At 38.2% G+C, this 18,037-nt stretch overlaps 1 protein-coding gene and 1 long non-coding RNA gene across 2 annotated transcripts in view; one reads left to right on the forward strand and one right to left on the reverse strand.

Annotated features, from left to right (window-relative positions):
* LOC144375429 (uncharacterized) overlaps window positions 1–18,037 on the forward strand; it is a 183,993-nt gene that overhangs the window by 154,126 nt on the left and 11,830 nt on the right. The window lies entirely within an intron of this gene.
* Cav2 (caveolin 2) lies at window positions 8,672–16,581 on the reverse strand. The gene is made up of 3 exons (XM_005332282.5): window positions 16,167–16,581; window positions 15,647–15,834; window positions 8,672–11,122 (listed from the first exon to the last, which is right to left on the reverse strand). The coding sequence occupies exons 1-3, from the start codon at window positions 16,314–16,316 to the stop codon at window positions 10,972–10,974; spliced, it is 489 nt and encodes a 162-aa protein (XP_005332339.1). The 5' UTR covers window positions 16,317–16,581; the 3' UTR covers window positions 8,672–10,971.

An 18,037-nucleotide genomic window follows, 5' to 3' on the forward strand; every position in this document is an offset into this window, starting at 1 on the left:
AATTCCACTTTGATCATAATGAATTGATAAAGAATAAAAACAACATGAGTTCCTGAATACTACCACAAAATTGTAAGGAGACATTACATATACTTCTATATTGTTCTCAAGCTAATGTAAATATTTGGGAGGAGTCCTCTACAAAAGCCTTTTGTTTTGTAACCCATCTGGCTTGAAGTCAGAGCTCCATTATTTAACAAAGGAAATTCTCTTTCCTTTTGGTCCTTTCCTTAGTAAATAAACGATTTACCAGGAGTTGATCTGACCTAAGGGAAATTTATCTGTATACTACTTTCTTCAGCAATGATGCTTAATCATGAGGCATTTCACTCTTTAAAAAGTATATAGAAGTGTATTTTTCCACTAATTCTAGAGAAACTACTCCTTTGCAAGGTCAGCTTTTGTTCATCCTAGATGCTGGGGTGCAATTTTGCACTACTGGTTTTTACCTGCAATCGATTCTGCTTACTTCAGAGGGAATGTGAATGTGTTTTAAAGCAGGAGTAAGGAATTGGAGTTTTTTTCTAATATATGGAGTTTTAGTTGTAGATGAACACAATTCCTTTATTTTACTTATTTATGTGATGCTGAGGATTGAACCCAGTGCCTCACGTGGGCAAGGCAAGTACTTTACAACTGAGCCCCAGCCCCACTCCCAGGAACTAGAGTTTTTGAACAGCCTGCTCAGTCTTTTTATAAGTCCAACCAAACAAATGAATACTGTCAGGATCTGCTCTTCTCTCCCATCTTCTCTCTTTCCATGTCTGACTCAAGCTAATTACTCGGGCTCTGTTACAGCCTCAAAGGGCAGCTCAGGGACTTGCAGCCTTGGCATCACTTGAGAACTTGTTAGAAATACAGACTCTCAGGGACAATCCCAGATTTACTGATTCCAGCTTCATCTTTTAGCAAGATCCCCAGGGTCATTCATATGCATGCTATCTTTGAGAAGCAGTGATGTACAGGAAACTTGAAAACTTTAAACTGAAACAGAGTTTAAAAAGGCAGAAGTTATGGCAGCAAACGCCACTCTCCTACTTAAGAACCATGGATGAAGGGGAGAAAACTCACTAAAACATACATAAAAGGTTCTTCATATTATGGGACAAAAAATAACTGCAGCCTGGATGACTTAGAGGGAATTCCACTCAACAAAAGGAAATAACCTACCATTAAAGTATTTGTAAGCAAATTGAAGGAAGCATCATTTACAGGGGGAAACCCTACAGGTTAAGTTGGCCAAGTGGCTTGCAGGGAACTGGAAGTTCTTTCCATTTCTATAAACTGAAGTCTTCTTGGAATGTGAAATCAGGAATTACAGGCTGGGCAGCAGCCAAGCTGTTTTTTTTTTTTAAATATACAAAAGGGCCTGAACTATATTGAATATTGCCATTAGCCATACTTAAAAAGTATTGGCCATCCAAAGAGTTTAGGTCACATCAACTAATTTTTTTAAGACCACAAAGTAATTTCTTGCAGCTTCTTCAAAGTAGCCCAAACCCATCCTTCACCTTGAAGAGTCTCATGCTTTGTGAACTTCATTGTGAACTTCAGGGCTGGGAGATTTTCCTTTTCAATTCTGCACTTTTCTTCATGGGAATCTTTGAATCAATCCTTAGTTCATTGTGTAGCATAGAGCATGGGCTGCATTGTATCTGTCCCAGGTAGATTAATGCTTGCCATTGCCAAAGTTCTTCCAGGAAAATTATTTCACAGTCTTGTTTTTACTTTTCCCTCTTATTTGAATATACTTATGTTACAATGTGTGTGTGTGCATGCATGTGTGTGTGTGTGTGTGTGCGCGCGCACGCATGTATGCCTACACTAATGGGCTTTCTCTCCCCTTAGGGAGGAAAAAAATAGTTTTAATAAAATCCATTCTTTGCACTTTTTCACGTTTCATGTTATCCTTCAGCAACATCTGCAGCAAATAATGCCAACAACTCTGTTGCTTTTTCAGGGGTTTCATTTTCAAATATTTAGTAATCATAGGATCTTTCTCTTGTCTAAATAAAATGTGTGTGAGTGATTCAGTTGATTGCTCATGTGTTTCTCTGGATGATAACATAATTTTCTGGTTTTATGTTCAGTGTTTTGCTTCTGTCCTCTTTCAATACCCCATCTCATTCTCTCTCCTGTAGGGGCCCTGCATATGTAGCATGTGACATCTAACTCCAATATGTGCTGTTCCTGAGGCCTCCCCCAAAAGCTGGTAACAACCTGGAGAGAAAGGGTTGGATGCATCTTATGCATCTTTTCATGTATTTCAGTGTTGTGATTTCCCACATTAAATATTCTTCTCTTTTTTGATATTGGTTGGTTTACAGCTATTACTTTGTGAGAGAACATGTGTGTAAAACCTATTTACTATTGTAGAAATATTCATTTGGTGATTTTTTAAAGTTTTTGTATGTGGTAGTTTATAAACTTGAATTAGAAAAAAATATTAATCTTTGTTAGATAGTTTAAGACAAAGTTCTAAAGAAATCACATTATGGGGTTCAATTAGTTTCCTTTATCTGATAGCAAAGTATTGTAAAAGCTCTTTCAAAGCCATCTAACATGTTTAATTTGTAGGAATGGGTGAGAATGGGGATGAGGAGAAAGAGAAAAAGAGAAGGGTGCATGGATCTGGGCTAGTCATTGACAATATTGGGAAGTATAATCTTGCCTGATGAATAGTGAAACTGGAGTTTTGAGATGAGGTTGGATTCACGGCTTCTGTTGGTGGTTAGAGTTTGTGCTAGCTGCAGATCTTTGCAGCTGAAATAGCTGCTTTAGTGTTAACAGCTACACACACCAGGAGATATCCATCGACATCAGCCTCAAGGCAGCCTATAGTGCTGGACTTTTCTTGCTACTATTATCAGTGTGTTGCAGTTCTTGATGTCACAGCACACCCCAGGAACCCAGCCAATTTCCTTCTGGGTTCTTGTCTTACAAATCTGAAAAATAAAATCCATGGAAATCACAGAAGGGAAGAGCAAACTGAGTAGGATTTATTTAAGTGAGAAGAGATAGAATTTCTGCTATGCAGAAGGGGGTCAGATAGTAGGAAAACCCATTTTGGTGTGCTAGGTTAGGAGCTTATATATGGTTTGGGGTAGATCACGGAGCAAAATCTATGTTAATTGAAAAAGTATCCTCCTCCATGTCCTTTAGTCTGAGTTTTAATCCTTCCTCTAACTCCCATCTGGGCTCACTCCATTTTCCTGCTTATGAGACCAAGGAGCTGGCATGGTAGTGTTCACACAGGCAAGCCTCATGGTCTTTTGCATTTGGAAGAGGCCTCGATAGTATCCATCAATATTTCTACAGGTTAGCCTCTTGGTGTGGTTTCTGCCTTTGAACAAGACTTCAGTTGGGACCCATCACTTCTGATTGCTGACCATTGACTATTCTTCTTTAACAGGAGTCCATCATAATCACTACTGCAAAGCACAGCATTACTGTATTACATGTAATTGAAAAATTAGAGTAAATCACAGTATTCATTATCACTATAGAAAAATGCTCATTAAACTTTTATATATGTAAAATGGGATACTATAGCATTGTTCTATAATACTACCTAATAACTTAGTAAAATTACATATATATTAAATCTTACTGATATAGACATAGCAATACTGATGTCATGTAGAGAAACTATCTCTCACACACACTGCTGTTGCAATTTTAAATTATACACACCTGTGGAAAAGCAGTGTGGTAATACACAAGTAAGCCATTAATATGATTGTATGTGGCAATCCAGCCCTGCTTTTAAAGTTTTATCATGATTTAATTATTCTACAGTGAAAAAAAAATTCATAAATGGGTTTTCTTGGAATTTCCAAGATAACATAACTGACAATAATGGATTAAACATTAAAGGCTAGACAGATTGAAAATACATTTCTAACTAGAGGAATAAAGACATAAAATATAGATTCTATCTTGAAAGAGATATGTTAAATCTAAACAGAAAGTATTAGTACAATTATTAATATTTTCTGCATCAAAGTGTCAGTCATGAGGAGAAAAATTATTGTCCTTGTGATACATATTAGAGAAGACTGTGAAAGTAGTGAATTTTTTTATGAGATTTATTTTAAAAATGGGAGTGTTAGCATTTGTAAAATACTTTTCTGACATTAGCTGCAATATGTAAGGTCTAGAGCTGAGATGGTAAAGGGAAAGAAAGAGAGGATGTGCCCGGAAATTTAGGGGAAGGACTCTGGGGACTAGAAATGCAGACTGAAGAGGTCCAGGGAGCCTAGATGCCAGCATGGGAGAAGTCTTACTTTTGAGTCATGGAATTGGCCTCATTGATGGGAGAATAAAAACAAGATACTTTTCAGATACAGCGAAGGAGGTGTGACTGAATGATTACAAAAAAGATTTGGGCTGGAAGGGAGAACAAGTCTCAGGCACAAATCCTAGGGAAAGTAGAAAATGACCACCACAGTGATTAAGCATGTAGACTCTGGTGATAGATCGTCTTTGCTCAAATCCCAGCTCCTAGTGTGATCTTGCATAACATCCTCCACTTCAGAGCATCAGTTTTATCATCTGAGATGTGGGGATGTAAACCCCCCCATCCATCGTAGGGTTGCCGTGCAGATTAAATAAGTGTCCAGCAGGTCATCAGTGCTCCACAAATGCACCTGCTCTTTTTGTTGTTGGTACTGAGATCTGAATTTTCCCAGCTAGATGATCCACACAGGATCAATCACTTTCCTCCCCAGTAATGTAAGTGTGCTAATCTTTGCCATTTGCCTCCCTGAGAAATGGCATGCTCATCCCTTCAACTTTCCAATTGACTCCTTGTTCACTGTCCCAGTTAGCTGAGACAGCAGTTGGCTGGAACTGATGTTCCATTCAGTCAGAGAAGCAGGACCTGCTTTCTGCCCTTCTCTCCCCTTTTGTTACTGGTCGGTGCTCAGTGACAAGTGACTGGGAGGCAGGCAAAGAAAAGAATGCTCCAAAGATGACCTGTTGCTCTCTTCTCTTCCTGATCCATTTATGTCTGAGAGAAGTATTTGCCCTTGACTACGTGCTGTTTCTCACTCTGAGTCACGTCTCTTCCTTTCTCTCATCATTCCCCACCCCTACCTTTTCCTATAATGGCAAAATGACTTCTCCAGCCGTGCAGCCAAGCTGAGTGACCTAACACGTCCAAATGCAGGCAGATAGGTGTCCCTGTCCTATTTTTGGATAATTGTTGAAGTGGTGTCCTCTGATTTTTCTGACTGCTCTGTGGTGTCCTTTCTTTGCACGGACACAGCAGCAGTCAATAGCAGAGAGGGGCAAGGTGAAAGAGACACAGGTGGTCACAGTTATAGTTCAGTTTTCAGCTTCAGTTTTGCTCTCTGAGCTGTCTTTAGGGTACATGGTTCCAGCAGAGCCCTCAATGCCCCCCTCCCGGGCTCCTTTTCGTTCAATAAGACAAAAGCCACTCTCCTCTGTGGAGATAAAGAAGTCTTTGCTGACTTCAACTCCCTCCATGCCTGTTCAGTTTGTGTTGACCCCTGCTCTAGGGATTCGAAGCAGGGGGGTCCAAAAGCAAAGCTGTGAGAGGTGAAGGTCATGTCATTGGAGCCTCCTGTTTTCCATTCTCTGTCCCAGCTTTCCCCTGGGTAGCATCTCTTTTAATCTGTGTGTGGTGCCCTCACACTGCACTCAGGGCCCCCACATGCAGGTACCCATACAGGTTCAATATCCCCTTCAGGCCATCCATTCACACTAAAGTAAAAGATGACTGCTGATCAATTGAAATGTTACCCCACTCAAGGGTACTTTGCACTTAAAAATCATCAAGGGATAAGGTTTCTGTGATGGCATTTTGGATATTAATCCAAAGAAAAAAGCTGAAAAGTGAGTTAAAAAATGATTTGAAATATGATGGAGATTTTGCTCACTTTGGTATTTGGCAGTGAGGAGAGAGAAGACATTGGGATGGTTAGATTATAGTAGTGCAGATTATTTTTATTTCTAATGTACATAGCCTGAATATTTACTATACGCGTGTATCTGAATATCTAGTAGACCATGTCCTCTGCCTCCTCCTTTGTCAGCCTGACCTCCATACATGCACACACCTTAAGGGAAAGAATATATTGAATCCTGACTTGTGATGAAGCTCTAGGTCCCTTCTTCTTCTTCTTCTTAGCTTTTTTAGGCAGTGTGTAACCCTGTAAAAATCCTGTAAGGTCTTATTATCTTAAACATTTTACAATGATAAAGTTGCAAACTAAAGAAGTGACCCATTATTTGTATTTTTTTCTCTATGGAGATTTAATTTGACCTGGAATTCAAATGAGACAAACATGAGCCCTTGTTTTCTGAAATGTAAAACTCTATAGAAACAACATTTCAATCGCATACATTTCAAAGTGAGAGACAGGCTAGTGAAAGAAATGGCAACATTCTAAGAAGCATACAAGTTATGTTACCATATGATTTTTCTAAGTGCTAGGATTTCCTAACCCAGGAACTCTGGAAATAAATTTCAGATGAGAGATTGGAAACAAAAGTCAGGCATTGATCCAGAGGATGAAATACACCTGTATGCTTTACATAAGTTTCAATTTACCTGCCTTCATGGTTTATGAGTCAGAAAATGGTGAGAAGGAAAATCGTATTCAAATCACTATATTTCAGACCCGTTTTATAAATGAAAAAAAAATTGAGTGTCATTTGTACCTGTACTTCTATAATCATTCCAAGTTTTCTTCAGCTGTTTATTTCATTGTTCATTCAGAAATTATTAATTACACTTATTAAGTACTGAGTACCAATATATACCTGGGAGTGGTCTTCATATACAATTTTATATATTAAGACACAGAAAAGGTATTTAATGTGGAGAAATTTTGGAAACATGCCAGGATTTAGGTAGGCCTTGGGGGAGAATTGCTGGCATGTGGTAGGAGAGAGTGGAATTACATAAAAGTAGCATAAGTTTTCAAAAAGGCTATAGAAGAATCACTAACAGTGACAGCAGACTGATAGTGAAGGCCTTGTATATGTTGCTCAAGAGTTTGGATGACCATTTTAAGGGAAGTGACATGGAAGTTTGATAGAATCACTTTATTTATTTATTTATTTTTAAGAGAAAGAGGGATTTTAGATCATATTGAAGGTAGCAAGTGTGGCTGGTTAGAAGGCTCTGGCAAGTAGACAGGCCAAAGATAAAGACGGTGATGAGCATGGCAGTTGCATTAGTCAGCTTTGTTTTGTTGTAACAAAATACCTGAGATAAATCAGCTTAAAGGAGGAAAGATTTGTTTTGGCTCATAGTTTTAGAGGTTTCAGTGAACATGGTCACTTAGCCCTATTGTCTTTGGGACTGGGTCAAGGCAGAACATCATGGTGGAAGCATTTGGTGGAAGAAACTACTCACCTCACAATGGTAAAGAAACAAAGAGAGAGACAGAAAGGGGCCAGGGTCCGAATATCTCCTTCAAGAGTATACCCCAATGACCTAATTTCCTTCCCCTAGGCCCTACTTCCTGAAAGTTCCATCACCTCCCCAAATTTCCCCAGACTGGCAACCAAGCCTTTAAAGTATATGAGTCATCAGGGGACATTTAAGATTCAAACCAAAACAGTGCTGTAGCAACAAGTTTGGTAGAAAAATCTTTGAATTTATCCTAAGTAATTTAAAATATAGATTTGTATGTTATTTTTTGGAAAAAAAAAACAAGAACTGACAAAAACCTAAGAATTACTGTCACAAAGAGTCAAAGTCATAACAATCACTGGAAGAGAGAAAAATACATGTATTATGTTTAATGAATTCATAGCATGCCAACCTCATAATTGACAGGAAATTCATTGCCTTTTTTTTTTTTTAAGTTCCTGAATTGAGCGGCTAGATTGGTAAAAAGAGACATGGTAAAATCTGTACCCTACTTAAGTCATAGAAAAACCATGAGATGGAAAGTTCTTGAGATATCATTTTGGTAAAGATAAGAAAACTGAGACCCAAAGGTTAAAACCATTTTCAGGAGTGACACACCTTGGATTGGAATCCAGAGGTCTGACTTTGTGCTTGGCATTCTTCATTACAATAAAAAAATTTCCCAAGATAAGACATTGAAATAAGTTAGTGGGATGCAAATGACCATTGAAAAGAGCAGGTTTTAAAGTTCTCTGAAACTATAAAGAACATGTTAAGAAGCCAAACACCTTCGTCTTTATTATTAAAGGTTGGTCATTTTCCCAGATTAACTGACCATAAGAAAATAATACCAGCAACTACTTGTCACACACTTGCTTTCCAAAAATAATTTTGGACTTTGGTCTGGCTTCATGATACAGGTATGTAAATCCATGTGATTTATATTGTTATTACTTTCATATTTAAAAAATTAGAAACAGAAATATTATTTGATTTAGCATTAACAAGAAGAGACTTTATAAAGGTGAAAGATGGTGGGTTTATGAGTAAGTGATTTCATACTACTTATCAAGTGTTAGAAAAATTTATGTGGAATCTCTTTAAGGGCTAGGAAAACAAAGAATAAATTCCAATCTTGTAGTTTTTAAAAATATATTCCTGAATAAGCAATAACTCATGTATTTATTAATTTTGAGTTTTTAATAAGTTAAAATTAGCTTGATGTGTTTCTTATTGATCAATTCCATGTTTAATGTAATAAATGCAATAAAAGCAATGCACATATTTATGAGTTTTTAGAAAGTTTATTATGGACAATGAAGAAGTCTCCTTGTCTTCTTCCTGCCCCAAATAAAAGAATCAACATGTTTGCATTTGAAACTTTGATTCACTTTATCCAAAACTTGTTTTTTTTTTGTTTGTTTGTTTGTTTTGTTTTGTTTTTTGGTACTGGGGATTAAACCCAGAGATGCTTTACTACTGAGCTACATCTCCAGCCATTTTTATTTTTTATGTTGAGACAGGGCCTTGCTAAGTTGCTTAGGGCCTCACTAAGTTTGGAGGCTGGTCTCAAACTTGCCATCCTCCTGTCTTAGCCTCCCGAGTCACTGGGATTATAGGTGTGTGCCATCTTGCCCAGTTTTATCCAAAATTTGAATTTTTGAATTTCATGAAGTGAAATACTTCGTGAAAACTCTCAATAAAAATTCATTTTGAAAGTAAGCAATACTGTTCAGAAATGAAGAAATCATATTTATTACTTATACATTATTATAATTATATAATTTTTATATATTTTGGCTTTAAAACTTGCCAATAAGTATTTGAAAGGATTGAAGCTTGTGACTTACTAAAATAGACATTTTATTAATCAATTATTTTGAAGCAATCAAAGTATCTAAATGTTTAAAAAATTTTAAATACAAAGCATATAAAGTCATGAGACTGATTGACCTTTTAAACTAACACAGTAAAATCTTTATAGTCAAATGAATGACAGTGCTTTAACGTCATGATCATGAGTTTTTTCTAAGGATGCTACAAAGTCCTCACATGGTTTTGAAATATCTTTTATATAACTACCTTCAAAAGGACAGGAATGTCCTAATTTAATCATTCTCTTGATTTGGTTCCCAATAGTATTCCAGTTTAATCATCCTTTATATTTATCAGAATATAATTTGGGAAAGATTTGTCATTTAAAAGGATATTCAAAAGAATGCTATTTCAATTTCAATGGTTGTTCTGAAATGTGAGTATTTACACACTTTTAAGATATGTAAATTGTAGTAGCTACTCACCCTGTAGACAGTTTTTGTACATTTATCATTTTAGAATGAAATTTTTAAAGTAACAGTAACTTATAACACTAAAATAGGACTCTATGGCTCAAAAACAATAATTGAATATGGTATTACAAAATCTACATTAGAGAATATCTTAAAAGTTTGTAGCTGTTAATTTTTAATTAATGCATGTAGCTTAGTATCAAGGACCCCCAAATTGAACAACTCTCCCATAAATCTTTCTATATGAATCATTTAGTAGAAATTTATTGTAGGATCAGAATAGCCTGTATCATCAAATGTTACTAAATAGCACCAACATTATTTGAAAGTAAAATGAAACATTCATAGAAAAGCAGAATTAAAATTGCAATTATAAGATTAAATTTGCAACTATAAAAGAGAAAGCATCTTCTAGATAAGATAGCAATTAGATAGAAATTATATTAAAATCATAGCCAGATCAATATCAGTCATAAAACATTTCAGGATTTTTCTTGAAAAAGTTAGAAAGGAAAACCTTAAATTCCTTCCCAAAGAGACATAAAAAGGCTTACATAATCAAGACAGTGCAATCTTACCAATGAAGTTACTTTGTAGGAGATACATTTACTTTTTCTATATATTAGTTCAACAAGATAATATAATAAAAATGCTTTAAAGCAATTTGATTAGAGCAAGATTTACATTAAGTACAAAATATACAGTAAAATGAAATATCTTGTTAAATAGGTCTATAAGATAACAATATCTGAAAGGAACACATTTTCATGAATCTATTTTCACATTTATTTATTATATTTGATAATTACTATCATTATATTCTTTTGCTATTTCAGTTTCTAGGATCTTATTATAGATTATCTCTAGGTATCCTTCTATCTGTAAAAGTAATAGAAAAAGTATTACTCCCATAGTAAAAAAACATATGTATATAAGAAATCCCACATTTTACGAGCTGTTGTATACAAAGCTATTGTAGTGTTTTGAGAGAAGTGTTCCTTGATCACAAGTTAGTCAGTATAAAATGTGTACCTTTTTACAAAGTAAAAACTGTCTCCCTTTAAAATTAAATGTTGTCAGCCTAGTGTATACTTCTGGTTATAAAATTAGACATGAAATTCTTGGCTCTTAATTAGAAAAGCATAACTTGCCAATAGCTGTTTCCAAATGTGGGTGCCCATCTTAATAGTTTTCTTAATTAGACCAGTTGAGCAACAAAGAGAACAGTAGTGCTTTTATGTTACAACAACAAAGAAGTATTACAGTATTCAAATCTCCAGACAGCAGTTTAAATGCTCAGTCCTTGCTCAGTTGCAAATTGACAGAAGAGAAGCAGCGTCCAATGCTTGTATACAATGGGGCAATGATAACATCTGTCACACTCTTCCATATTGTCTGCACTGAAGGTAGAACCATCAGGCAGGTCTTTACAAAAGGCATTATAATCCTGGAATGGAGGAAGAGGAATGTGTAAGGATTATTCGTGTTATCAAATAAGACCAATGACTCTCCTACATGTGTGAAAAGATACAATAAAGACAAGACTCACTTAAATTTGACAAATAATTCAAAATAAATGGACAATGACCATAGTGATGAGAAGCACAAAAAATAAGTGGCTTAAAAAATAAAGAGGCTACTCATACTCTTGGTAAATGCTATCCAAAACAGGGCAACACAAATAAACAAATAGTTTATTTATCTTTCTGATCTCTGCCCCTAAACATTAACCTGCCCAACTTGCCTTGTTTCTCTGAGGTTCTACTTCATGACTGCCTCTCCTGGTGCCTAATCCTCCTTCCCTTCTCCCTGGACCAGGTAAAGTTGCATACTCTCTCTCTCTCTCTGTGCATCTATAGTACTGAAACACACTTGCTAATCCTGATATTTATCAAAAGGTATCATAAATAGATGCTTATATTTGTGGCTTTTCTTCTGGAATATAAGTTCTTCAAGTGACTTTAAGTGACTTGACCTTTCATAAATATTTGAGCAGAAATAAAATTTTGCATTCTATTATGCTCCATATTGTTAATTATGCTTCATATTATTAATTTTCATAGCAATTATACACATTAAGGCTGTGTGGTATAGTTAAATTAGCCCTGAAATTGACATTAGTATCTTAGATAAGAAAAAGAATGAGCCTTTCCTTAAATTACTTTTGCACATCTTTAAAAAAAATTGCTTAATATTCTTAAATTCCTCAGGATAGTGAATTTTCTATGTAATATTTTAATGATTTTTTTTTTGTAGTGCTCTTTGAGTACAAAAGTATGTGAATTCTTAGGCATTGTTGGTAGCTTTAATGGAAACTATTATTTACCTGGGTGGGTACAAAGAAGTGAGGTTGGTTTTCTTGTTTTGCTGTTAAAATGTGATTTAAAGGTCTGCTGCACTTAGTTCAGAAGAGTCAATCAGCAATTTTCTGATTGGTATATTTTGAGAGTACTAAATTATTCAGATTGCCTAACTACACGGACTATATTTATCTTGTGTTTTACTGGAAGTGCTAAATATTTGAAGCAATCTTATAAGAAAATTATTTATGAATTATTTCAAAGCTAATCAGTTGAGTAAAAACTTGAATAATGATAAACTTTGACCTTTTATCTCATTTTGTTTCTCACTTGATATGTGGGGCCTTGGGCACACTGCCACAAATAAGAGAGAAGAGGAAATCCTACAGAACTGGTTATCATAGTAGGCTCTTAATGTGTCCTTGAGATGTCCATATGATGTGATCTAGAATGAATAATAAATAGACCTGTTTTGAAGACAGAATATATAAGGAAAACAACTAGAACAAAATAATCTTGAATTGATAAATTACTAAGACTGAAGTTTAGATCAGAAAGTTTCCTAACCAAATCCATTTCATTTAAAATAAAATGTACTTTCCACTTTTTCTCAGGCTAAAAAAAATTTCCACCCCCCATAACTCTTTAGAGCTCCATGTCCTCAAAAGGAATTAAGCACTAACAACAATGGATTTTTTAGTTTAAGGATGTGATGTACTCATTTTAACTTTATTTTCTTCAAATTGTCATTCTTTTTTGGATAAAAGAGTCCAATAATCCTTGAATATGAAACTTCAATTATGTTTTCAATATTGTAAATAATTTTTCTTTAAAACTATACACAATTTGTAATGACCCCAAATTTGTAGAGGCTCAGTGTGGTCAACCAGACCTTTCTGATAAAAAATTTACAATGTATAAGAATATTTTTTTTTCTTCCAATGGATAATCTGGCCCTAAGTTAGGATCTTTATTCAGCTTTTATTAACTATAGTGTTATTCAGACTGTACTGTCACAGAAATTTTCTGTAATTAAAAATATCCCCTAGAAATGAGATCACTACCATTGCATTTTTGTCAGTAAACATCCATTTGCATTTCACCCCAGCAAAAATTAGAATATAGATGCTCCAATCACATTTCTTTGGTAATGATCCACTTATGTCCAAAGATCTTATTTGCCAAATGACAGCTATATATGTCCAACTGTGGTACCAAATCAAATCAATTCACTGGTCATTAATGATCTGTACTTCTGGTAAAGGGTCTTATATCACTAGACTTCTGGTTTTTAATTTTTGTTGTTGTTATTTGTTTACAAAATTTGAAATGAAAGTACACAGTGGCATGCACCTACAGTCCCAGTTACTCAGGGAGCTGAGGCAGGAGGATCACTTGAGACGTGAGGTTCACGGCTAGCCTAGGCAACATAGTGAGATTCCATCTCAAAAAACGAAAAAAAAAAAATCTAATACTACATGTGTGGTGACATTGTGGTTTGGTTTAAAGTGCCACTAATGCATATTGTCTTAGCTTTGGACACCATCAATCTCTTAGTAAAACAGTGTTCAATCCCTTGCTTTAAAAGATGGAGAAAGAGAAGAAAGCTTACCTAAATGGGTTTGCTCTCCTATATAGCCTCTCATCGATCTGGCCTTGTGTGTCATGGGGATGTAATTCAATAATGATAAATCTATTTGATCAAGGCATAAACTAACAATTAAGCATTTTTGCTTGAAACTACTCCTCTACTTACAATCATGGCTTCCTGATGACAAATGTATGACAGTTAAATATTAATATCCCACATGAATGTAATTTGAAAAACAAGTGAAGTTAAATAATGGTTTTTTTTTTGTGTGTGTGTGTGTGTGTATGGTTAAAATGTATGTGAGTTGATGATTCACCAATGGAAGAACTACACAAAAAACACCTACCATTCAGCCAGGTGGAGAGAGGCATCACTTAGTTAATTATATAGTATTATAGTATTACTTGTATCTTTCCGCCATTTAATAAATGAAAACCTTTCCTTTTTTCCAATTCTTCCACAAAAGCTCTGGGAAAGCCTAGCTTTGCCAACTATAAATATGGTACTCTGTATTTCCAAATAGCGTCATAATGTGCATTTCACACTATTCTCTGTGTCACTCAGTTTTCCATACTTTTGAAATGAAAAATTGACATCGAAGTTAAGATGACTAGTTTTAGTTAATTAAGAATCCCAAATTTTATTTGCTGATTTAGGCACCTACCAAAAAAAAAATCCATGTGTATGTGAATATCAAATACGAGATAACTATACATCTGGACTTTGTGTATCTGCACACGTATAAAGGCCAAGATCTTTATTTCTGTGTCAATCTTTCAACACTTTCTAAGTAATGGCTTACAACTTGGTTAAATCTGGACTTTCTTTATTTATCTGGTGAATTTTTACTTTTTTAAAGGCCTTCTTAGACTTCTTTCCCTCACAAAGCTTTTCCTGTTTCCTCCTGTTTCCCATTAGACTTAACTACATTCTCTCAGCATTCACATCTTTACCTAGCCAGCTGCCCTGATACTCTGTGGGTGGCTGGAGGAAGATCCTATGATCAGTGTCCAGCACAAACTAAGCACTCAATAAATTTAGTCTGCGGAACAAACCAATTACCTAACTGAGCAAAGAAACTGAGAGATGGTAGGGAGGAATGAAAAAATAATTTGGTAAATTCTAGCAATGAACAGTGTGGCAACATCATGTAAGTGGTAACCCCATGGAGGCCTCTGGGGTTGCAAGTGTTTCATTAGGACTGCCTGAGGCACCAGTTTGACTGCTGCTGTGATGTTGGGGATGATCTTCCTCTCAGAATAAAGTGGATATCCTTTAACTCAATAATAAAACTTGGTGAACTATGATGCCTTTAAAAAATTTAAGCCTTTAAAAATGGTCCAAAGTTCTATGGTGCATTTTGAGTGTAAGTTACTCAAAACATCCTATGGAGGTCCAGTGGGTTTCCCTATTTCTTTTCTTTCTAACTATCTGCTGTTGATAATGTTTATTCCTCACAAGTGAAAAAGTAATTTGATGGCCTTCTCATTTCATTATCTCGCACCTTGAGTTCTCTTCTGGTCCTGTTCTTGCCATTTGTCAAGTAGGATTGGAGCAGCTCTTCCAGAGCTGCTTAACTAGGCCTGATTTCCCTGGGCAATTATATTGTCACTGACATTCTGCGCAGAGATCACTTTTGTTTACCCCAAGAACAGGTGGTGACTGAATAAAAGGCAAGGAAAGAAAGAAGAGCCCTGCCCAGAACCACAGGTACAAGTCAGAACAGGACCCCAGAGCAGCCTGTGGCCGGAAGCATGCTTGGAGGTCCCCACCTCTGGTACTCAATTCAGCCTCATTCATGTATGTGAAGGAAAATCACTTCCTGGAAAGGGGTGCATTCTTCCTTCTGACTAAAATACCAGTCTGAACTATTATTCTAAAGCAAGTAAGCTGCCTTTCAGGGCCTTTCAGTTTTGCTACTGCTTTGGGAACAGATGCTTCTTCTTTCCTCTACAAACCGGCCAGGGAGAAAGGAAGGGGTTTGGGGCGGGGCGGAGGGCTGTCAGGTGGCAAAAAAAAAAAAAAACAAAAACATCACTACTTTGCAGAAATCCGGTCCACCCAGTGTGCCCCTTCTCACCAGATGTGCAGACAGCTGAGTGTGGCAAAGAGAATTCCCGCAGCAAAGGCCAAGGGGATGGCCAGGAACAGGGTCAGGAATTTGTAGATCACGTATTTGCTGATTTCAAAGAGGGCATGGCTGCAGATCCACACCTTGTCGAAGGAGTGCGTAGTCACAGGCTCTGCGATCACATCCTCAAAGCCTAGCTGCGGGGCAAGACGTAGGGACCCGAAATGTCACCCAACCTGTCGCCCCTAGAACAACGGCAAGCGCTAAGAGGCGGGAGAGGCAAGAAGGACCGACATGGCTAGACTCTCCCCACCTTTTCTTAGGATCACATAAGAATTTGTCTGAGGATTCTTTGCTATGCAGGGAGCCGGGTGGCGGAGGGGCAGGGCCAGGATACAGGTCCTGGACTCTGCGTGGTGGACCCGGGCGAGGGTGGGGTGGGGCGGGGCGGGGCAGAGGCGTCCGCACTCATGGCGGTGGGGAGGGGGACAAGCCTCCCGTCCAGGTTAAGACCCTCCCGGAGCTTCACCTTGAGATGGGAATTGAGCCGGTGGGGATCCCGGTCCTGGCCCGAGTCCACGAACTTCTCGGGGTCTGCGTAGTCGACGCTGCTGTGGTGGCTGTAGGCGTCGTCGTCCATGAAGAGCTGCACGTCCGCCTTCTCGGTCTCCAGCCCCATCGTGGCTCGGTGCGCGGCGGCTGCGGCGGGGCTGGCTCGGTGCAGCTCCGGGCCGTGCAGCCACCCCTTCCCGTCGCGCTCGGCCCCGCCCCGCCTCGGCTCGCCTGGCCCCGCGCGGCCCGGGCGGCGGCTGCTTCCCGCTGCGGGTTCTCACTCCCGGCTCCTGCCGACCCGAGCCCCGCCCTGCTGCCGGGCTTGGGGGATGGGGATCGGCCGCTCCCGCTGGGTCCGGCCTGAGCGCCGGGAATCCTCCCAGCGAGTCGTGTTCCTGTCCTGTCCTGCCCAGTGGGGCGAAGTGTGTCAGCGGGGCGAGGCGAGGAGGGCCTCCTGGGCTACGTGTTGGGAGGCCAAACTGTGATGCTTAAGAGCTGCAGGTTGTCTCAGGGACCATATATGAACTTACTGATTGTAGACGGCGACGGGGTTAATAGTGCGGAAGAGTCGGGTGTGGAATCAGAAGGTCTAACTTCCCGCCAACCTCTCTTTACTCGTGTGTTTTGGCCCAGTTGTGTCACCTGCTTCAGAGTTGGGGTGTGTGAAAATTAAACGTTAATTTATGCAAAACTCTTTTATGGTCCCTAACTCATAGTACGCTTCCCATCAATGTTGCTGCGCTATATTGAGCGGTAAATATCCATAATCCACCTGATTGCCAGAGGACCCCACAGGTGCATCAGCCATCCCAGCGCCCACAGAGTGCATGAGCCTGCTAGAGAGGCAGGGAGTGGTTGTGTTGCCTACTTGAGACTTCTAGACTCCAGAAGTTTACAACTTCATATTCCAAGGGCAGGTCTGTGCTCACCCCCAAACTACAATTCTTAATTTTTCTTTGAAAACACTGCTGATGATTTCAGGAACCCTTAAGATTCAGACAGATATGTTATTGCCTTGTAAAAAAAAATCACGTAAACAGAACCCTAAGCATAAAACCATGTTGCTATAGATGAACCCGCTTAATGACCATTCAAATGCTTTCAGAAGGAAGGCGTTGGTAGCTGGACTGGGGAAAGGTGTTCTGCACCTTTCTGATCACCTGGGGTTCCTGGCCCAGAGGCTGTACCACTATGAAAGCCACTGGTGGGCTCTCCTCATGGAGCTTCCATGCTGTCCAGGTGACATTCTACCTGAACTGGAGCTCCCCTCTGTGAAATTGTTACTGGCACAGCATATGCCCATCAGCAGTCCCCAGTTGCTGGGTATATCAGCAACGGTAAGTGTCTGGTTGGTTTGGCGGCGACTTTATAATCTAGTGAACTAGTGTGTTTTGGGGAGGAAAAAGAAAGTTTAGTGAACATTTGCCAAAAGCAAAATAATGACTCTAGACTTAGGGGGCTGCCTACAGCTTGCACAGAGCACAAGTCATAGTGGGCAAGCATTAACTGTTGCCATTTCAGCGTGTTTGGAGCATGCTGCACATATCAACCCCCCTTAAGGGAACTGGAGTAGATGAATTACTTCAATTACTTCTAAAAGGAAAAGTCTATTTTTGGAATAATAAAAATTACCAAAAGAGAAAAGGAACTGAATGGATAAAAATGTCTTGGAGCCCAAATTCTGAATTTCTAATAATTAAATAAAAAGTTTACTCACTACCACTGTTAGGTATGGATGGCAATGTTGCAGCTGGGCAAGAGTGTTAAGTGCAGTAGTGTTGAATTCTGGTTCACTGTGCCCCTCCTCTCCCACAGGTGGTTCTCTGCCCTGCCCATTACCATTCCCTT

This window comes from Ictidomys tridecemlineatus, chromosome 2 (genome assembly GCF_052094955.1).
Source record: "Ictidomys tridecemlineatus isolate mIctTri1 chromosome 2, mIctTri1.hap1, whole genome shotgun sequence".
Lineage (NCBI taxonomy): Eukaryota > Metazoa > Chordata > Mammalia > Rodentia > Sciuridae > Ictidomys > Ictidomys tridecemlineatus.

Coding starts and splice junctions, on each gene's coding strand:
- Cav2 (XM_005332282.5), bottom strand. CDS start 16,316: ATGGGGCTGGAGACCGAGAAGGCGGACGTGCAGCTCTTCATGGACGAC. Junction 15,835..16,166: donor GGCTCAATTCCCATCTCAAG/GTGAAGCTCCGG, acceptor CTTGCCCCGCAG/CTAGGCTTTGAGGATGTGAT. Junction 11,123..15,646: donor CTCAGCTGTCTGCACATCTG/GTGAGAAGGGGC, acceptor CCTCCATTCCAG/GATTATAATGCCTTTTGTAA.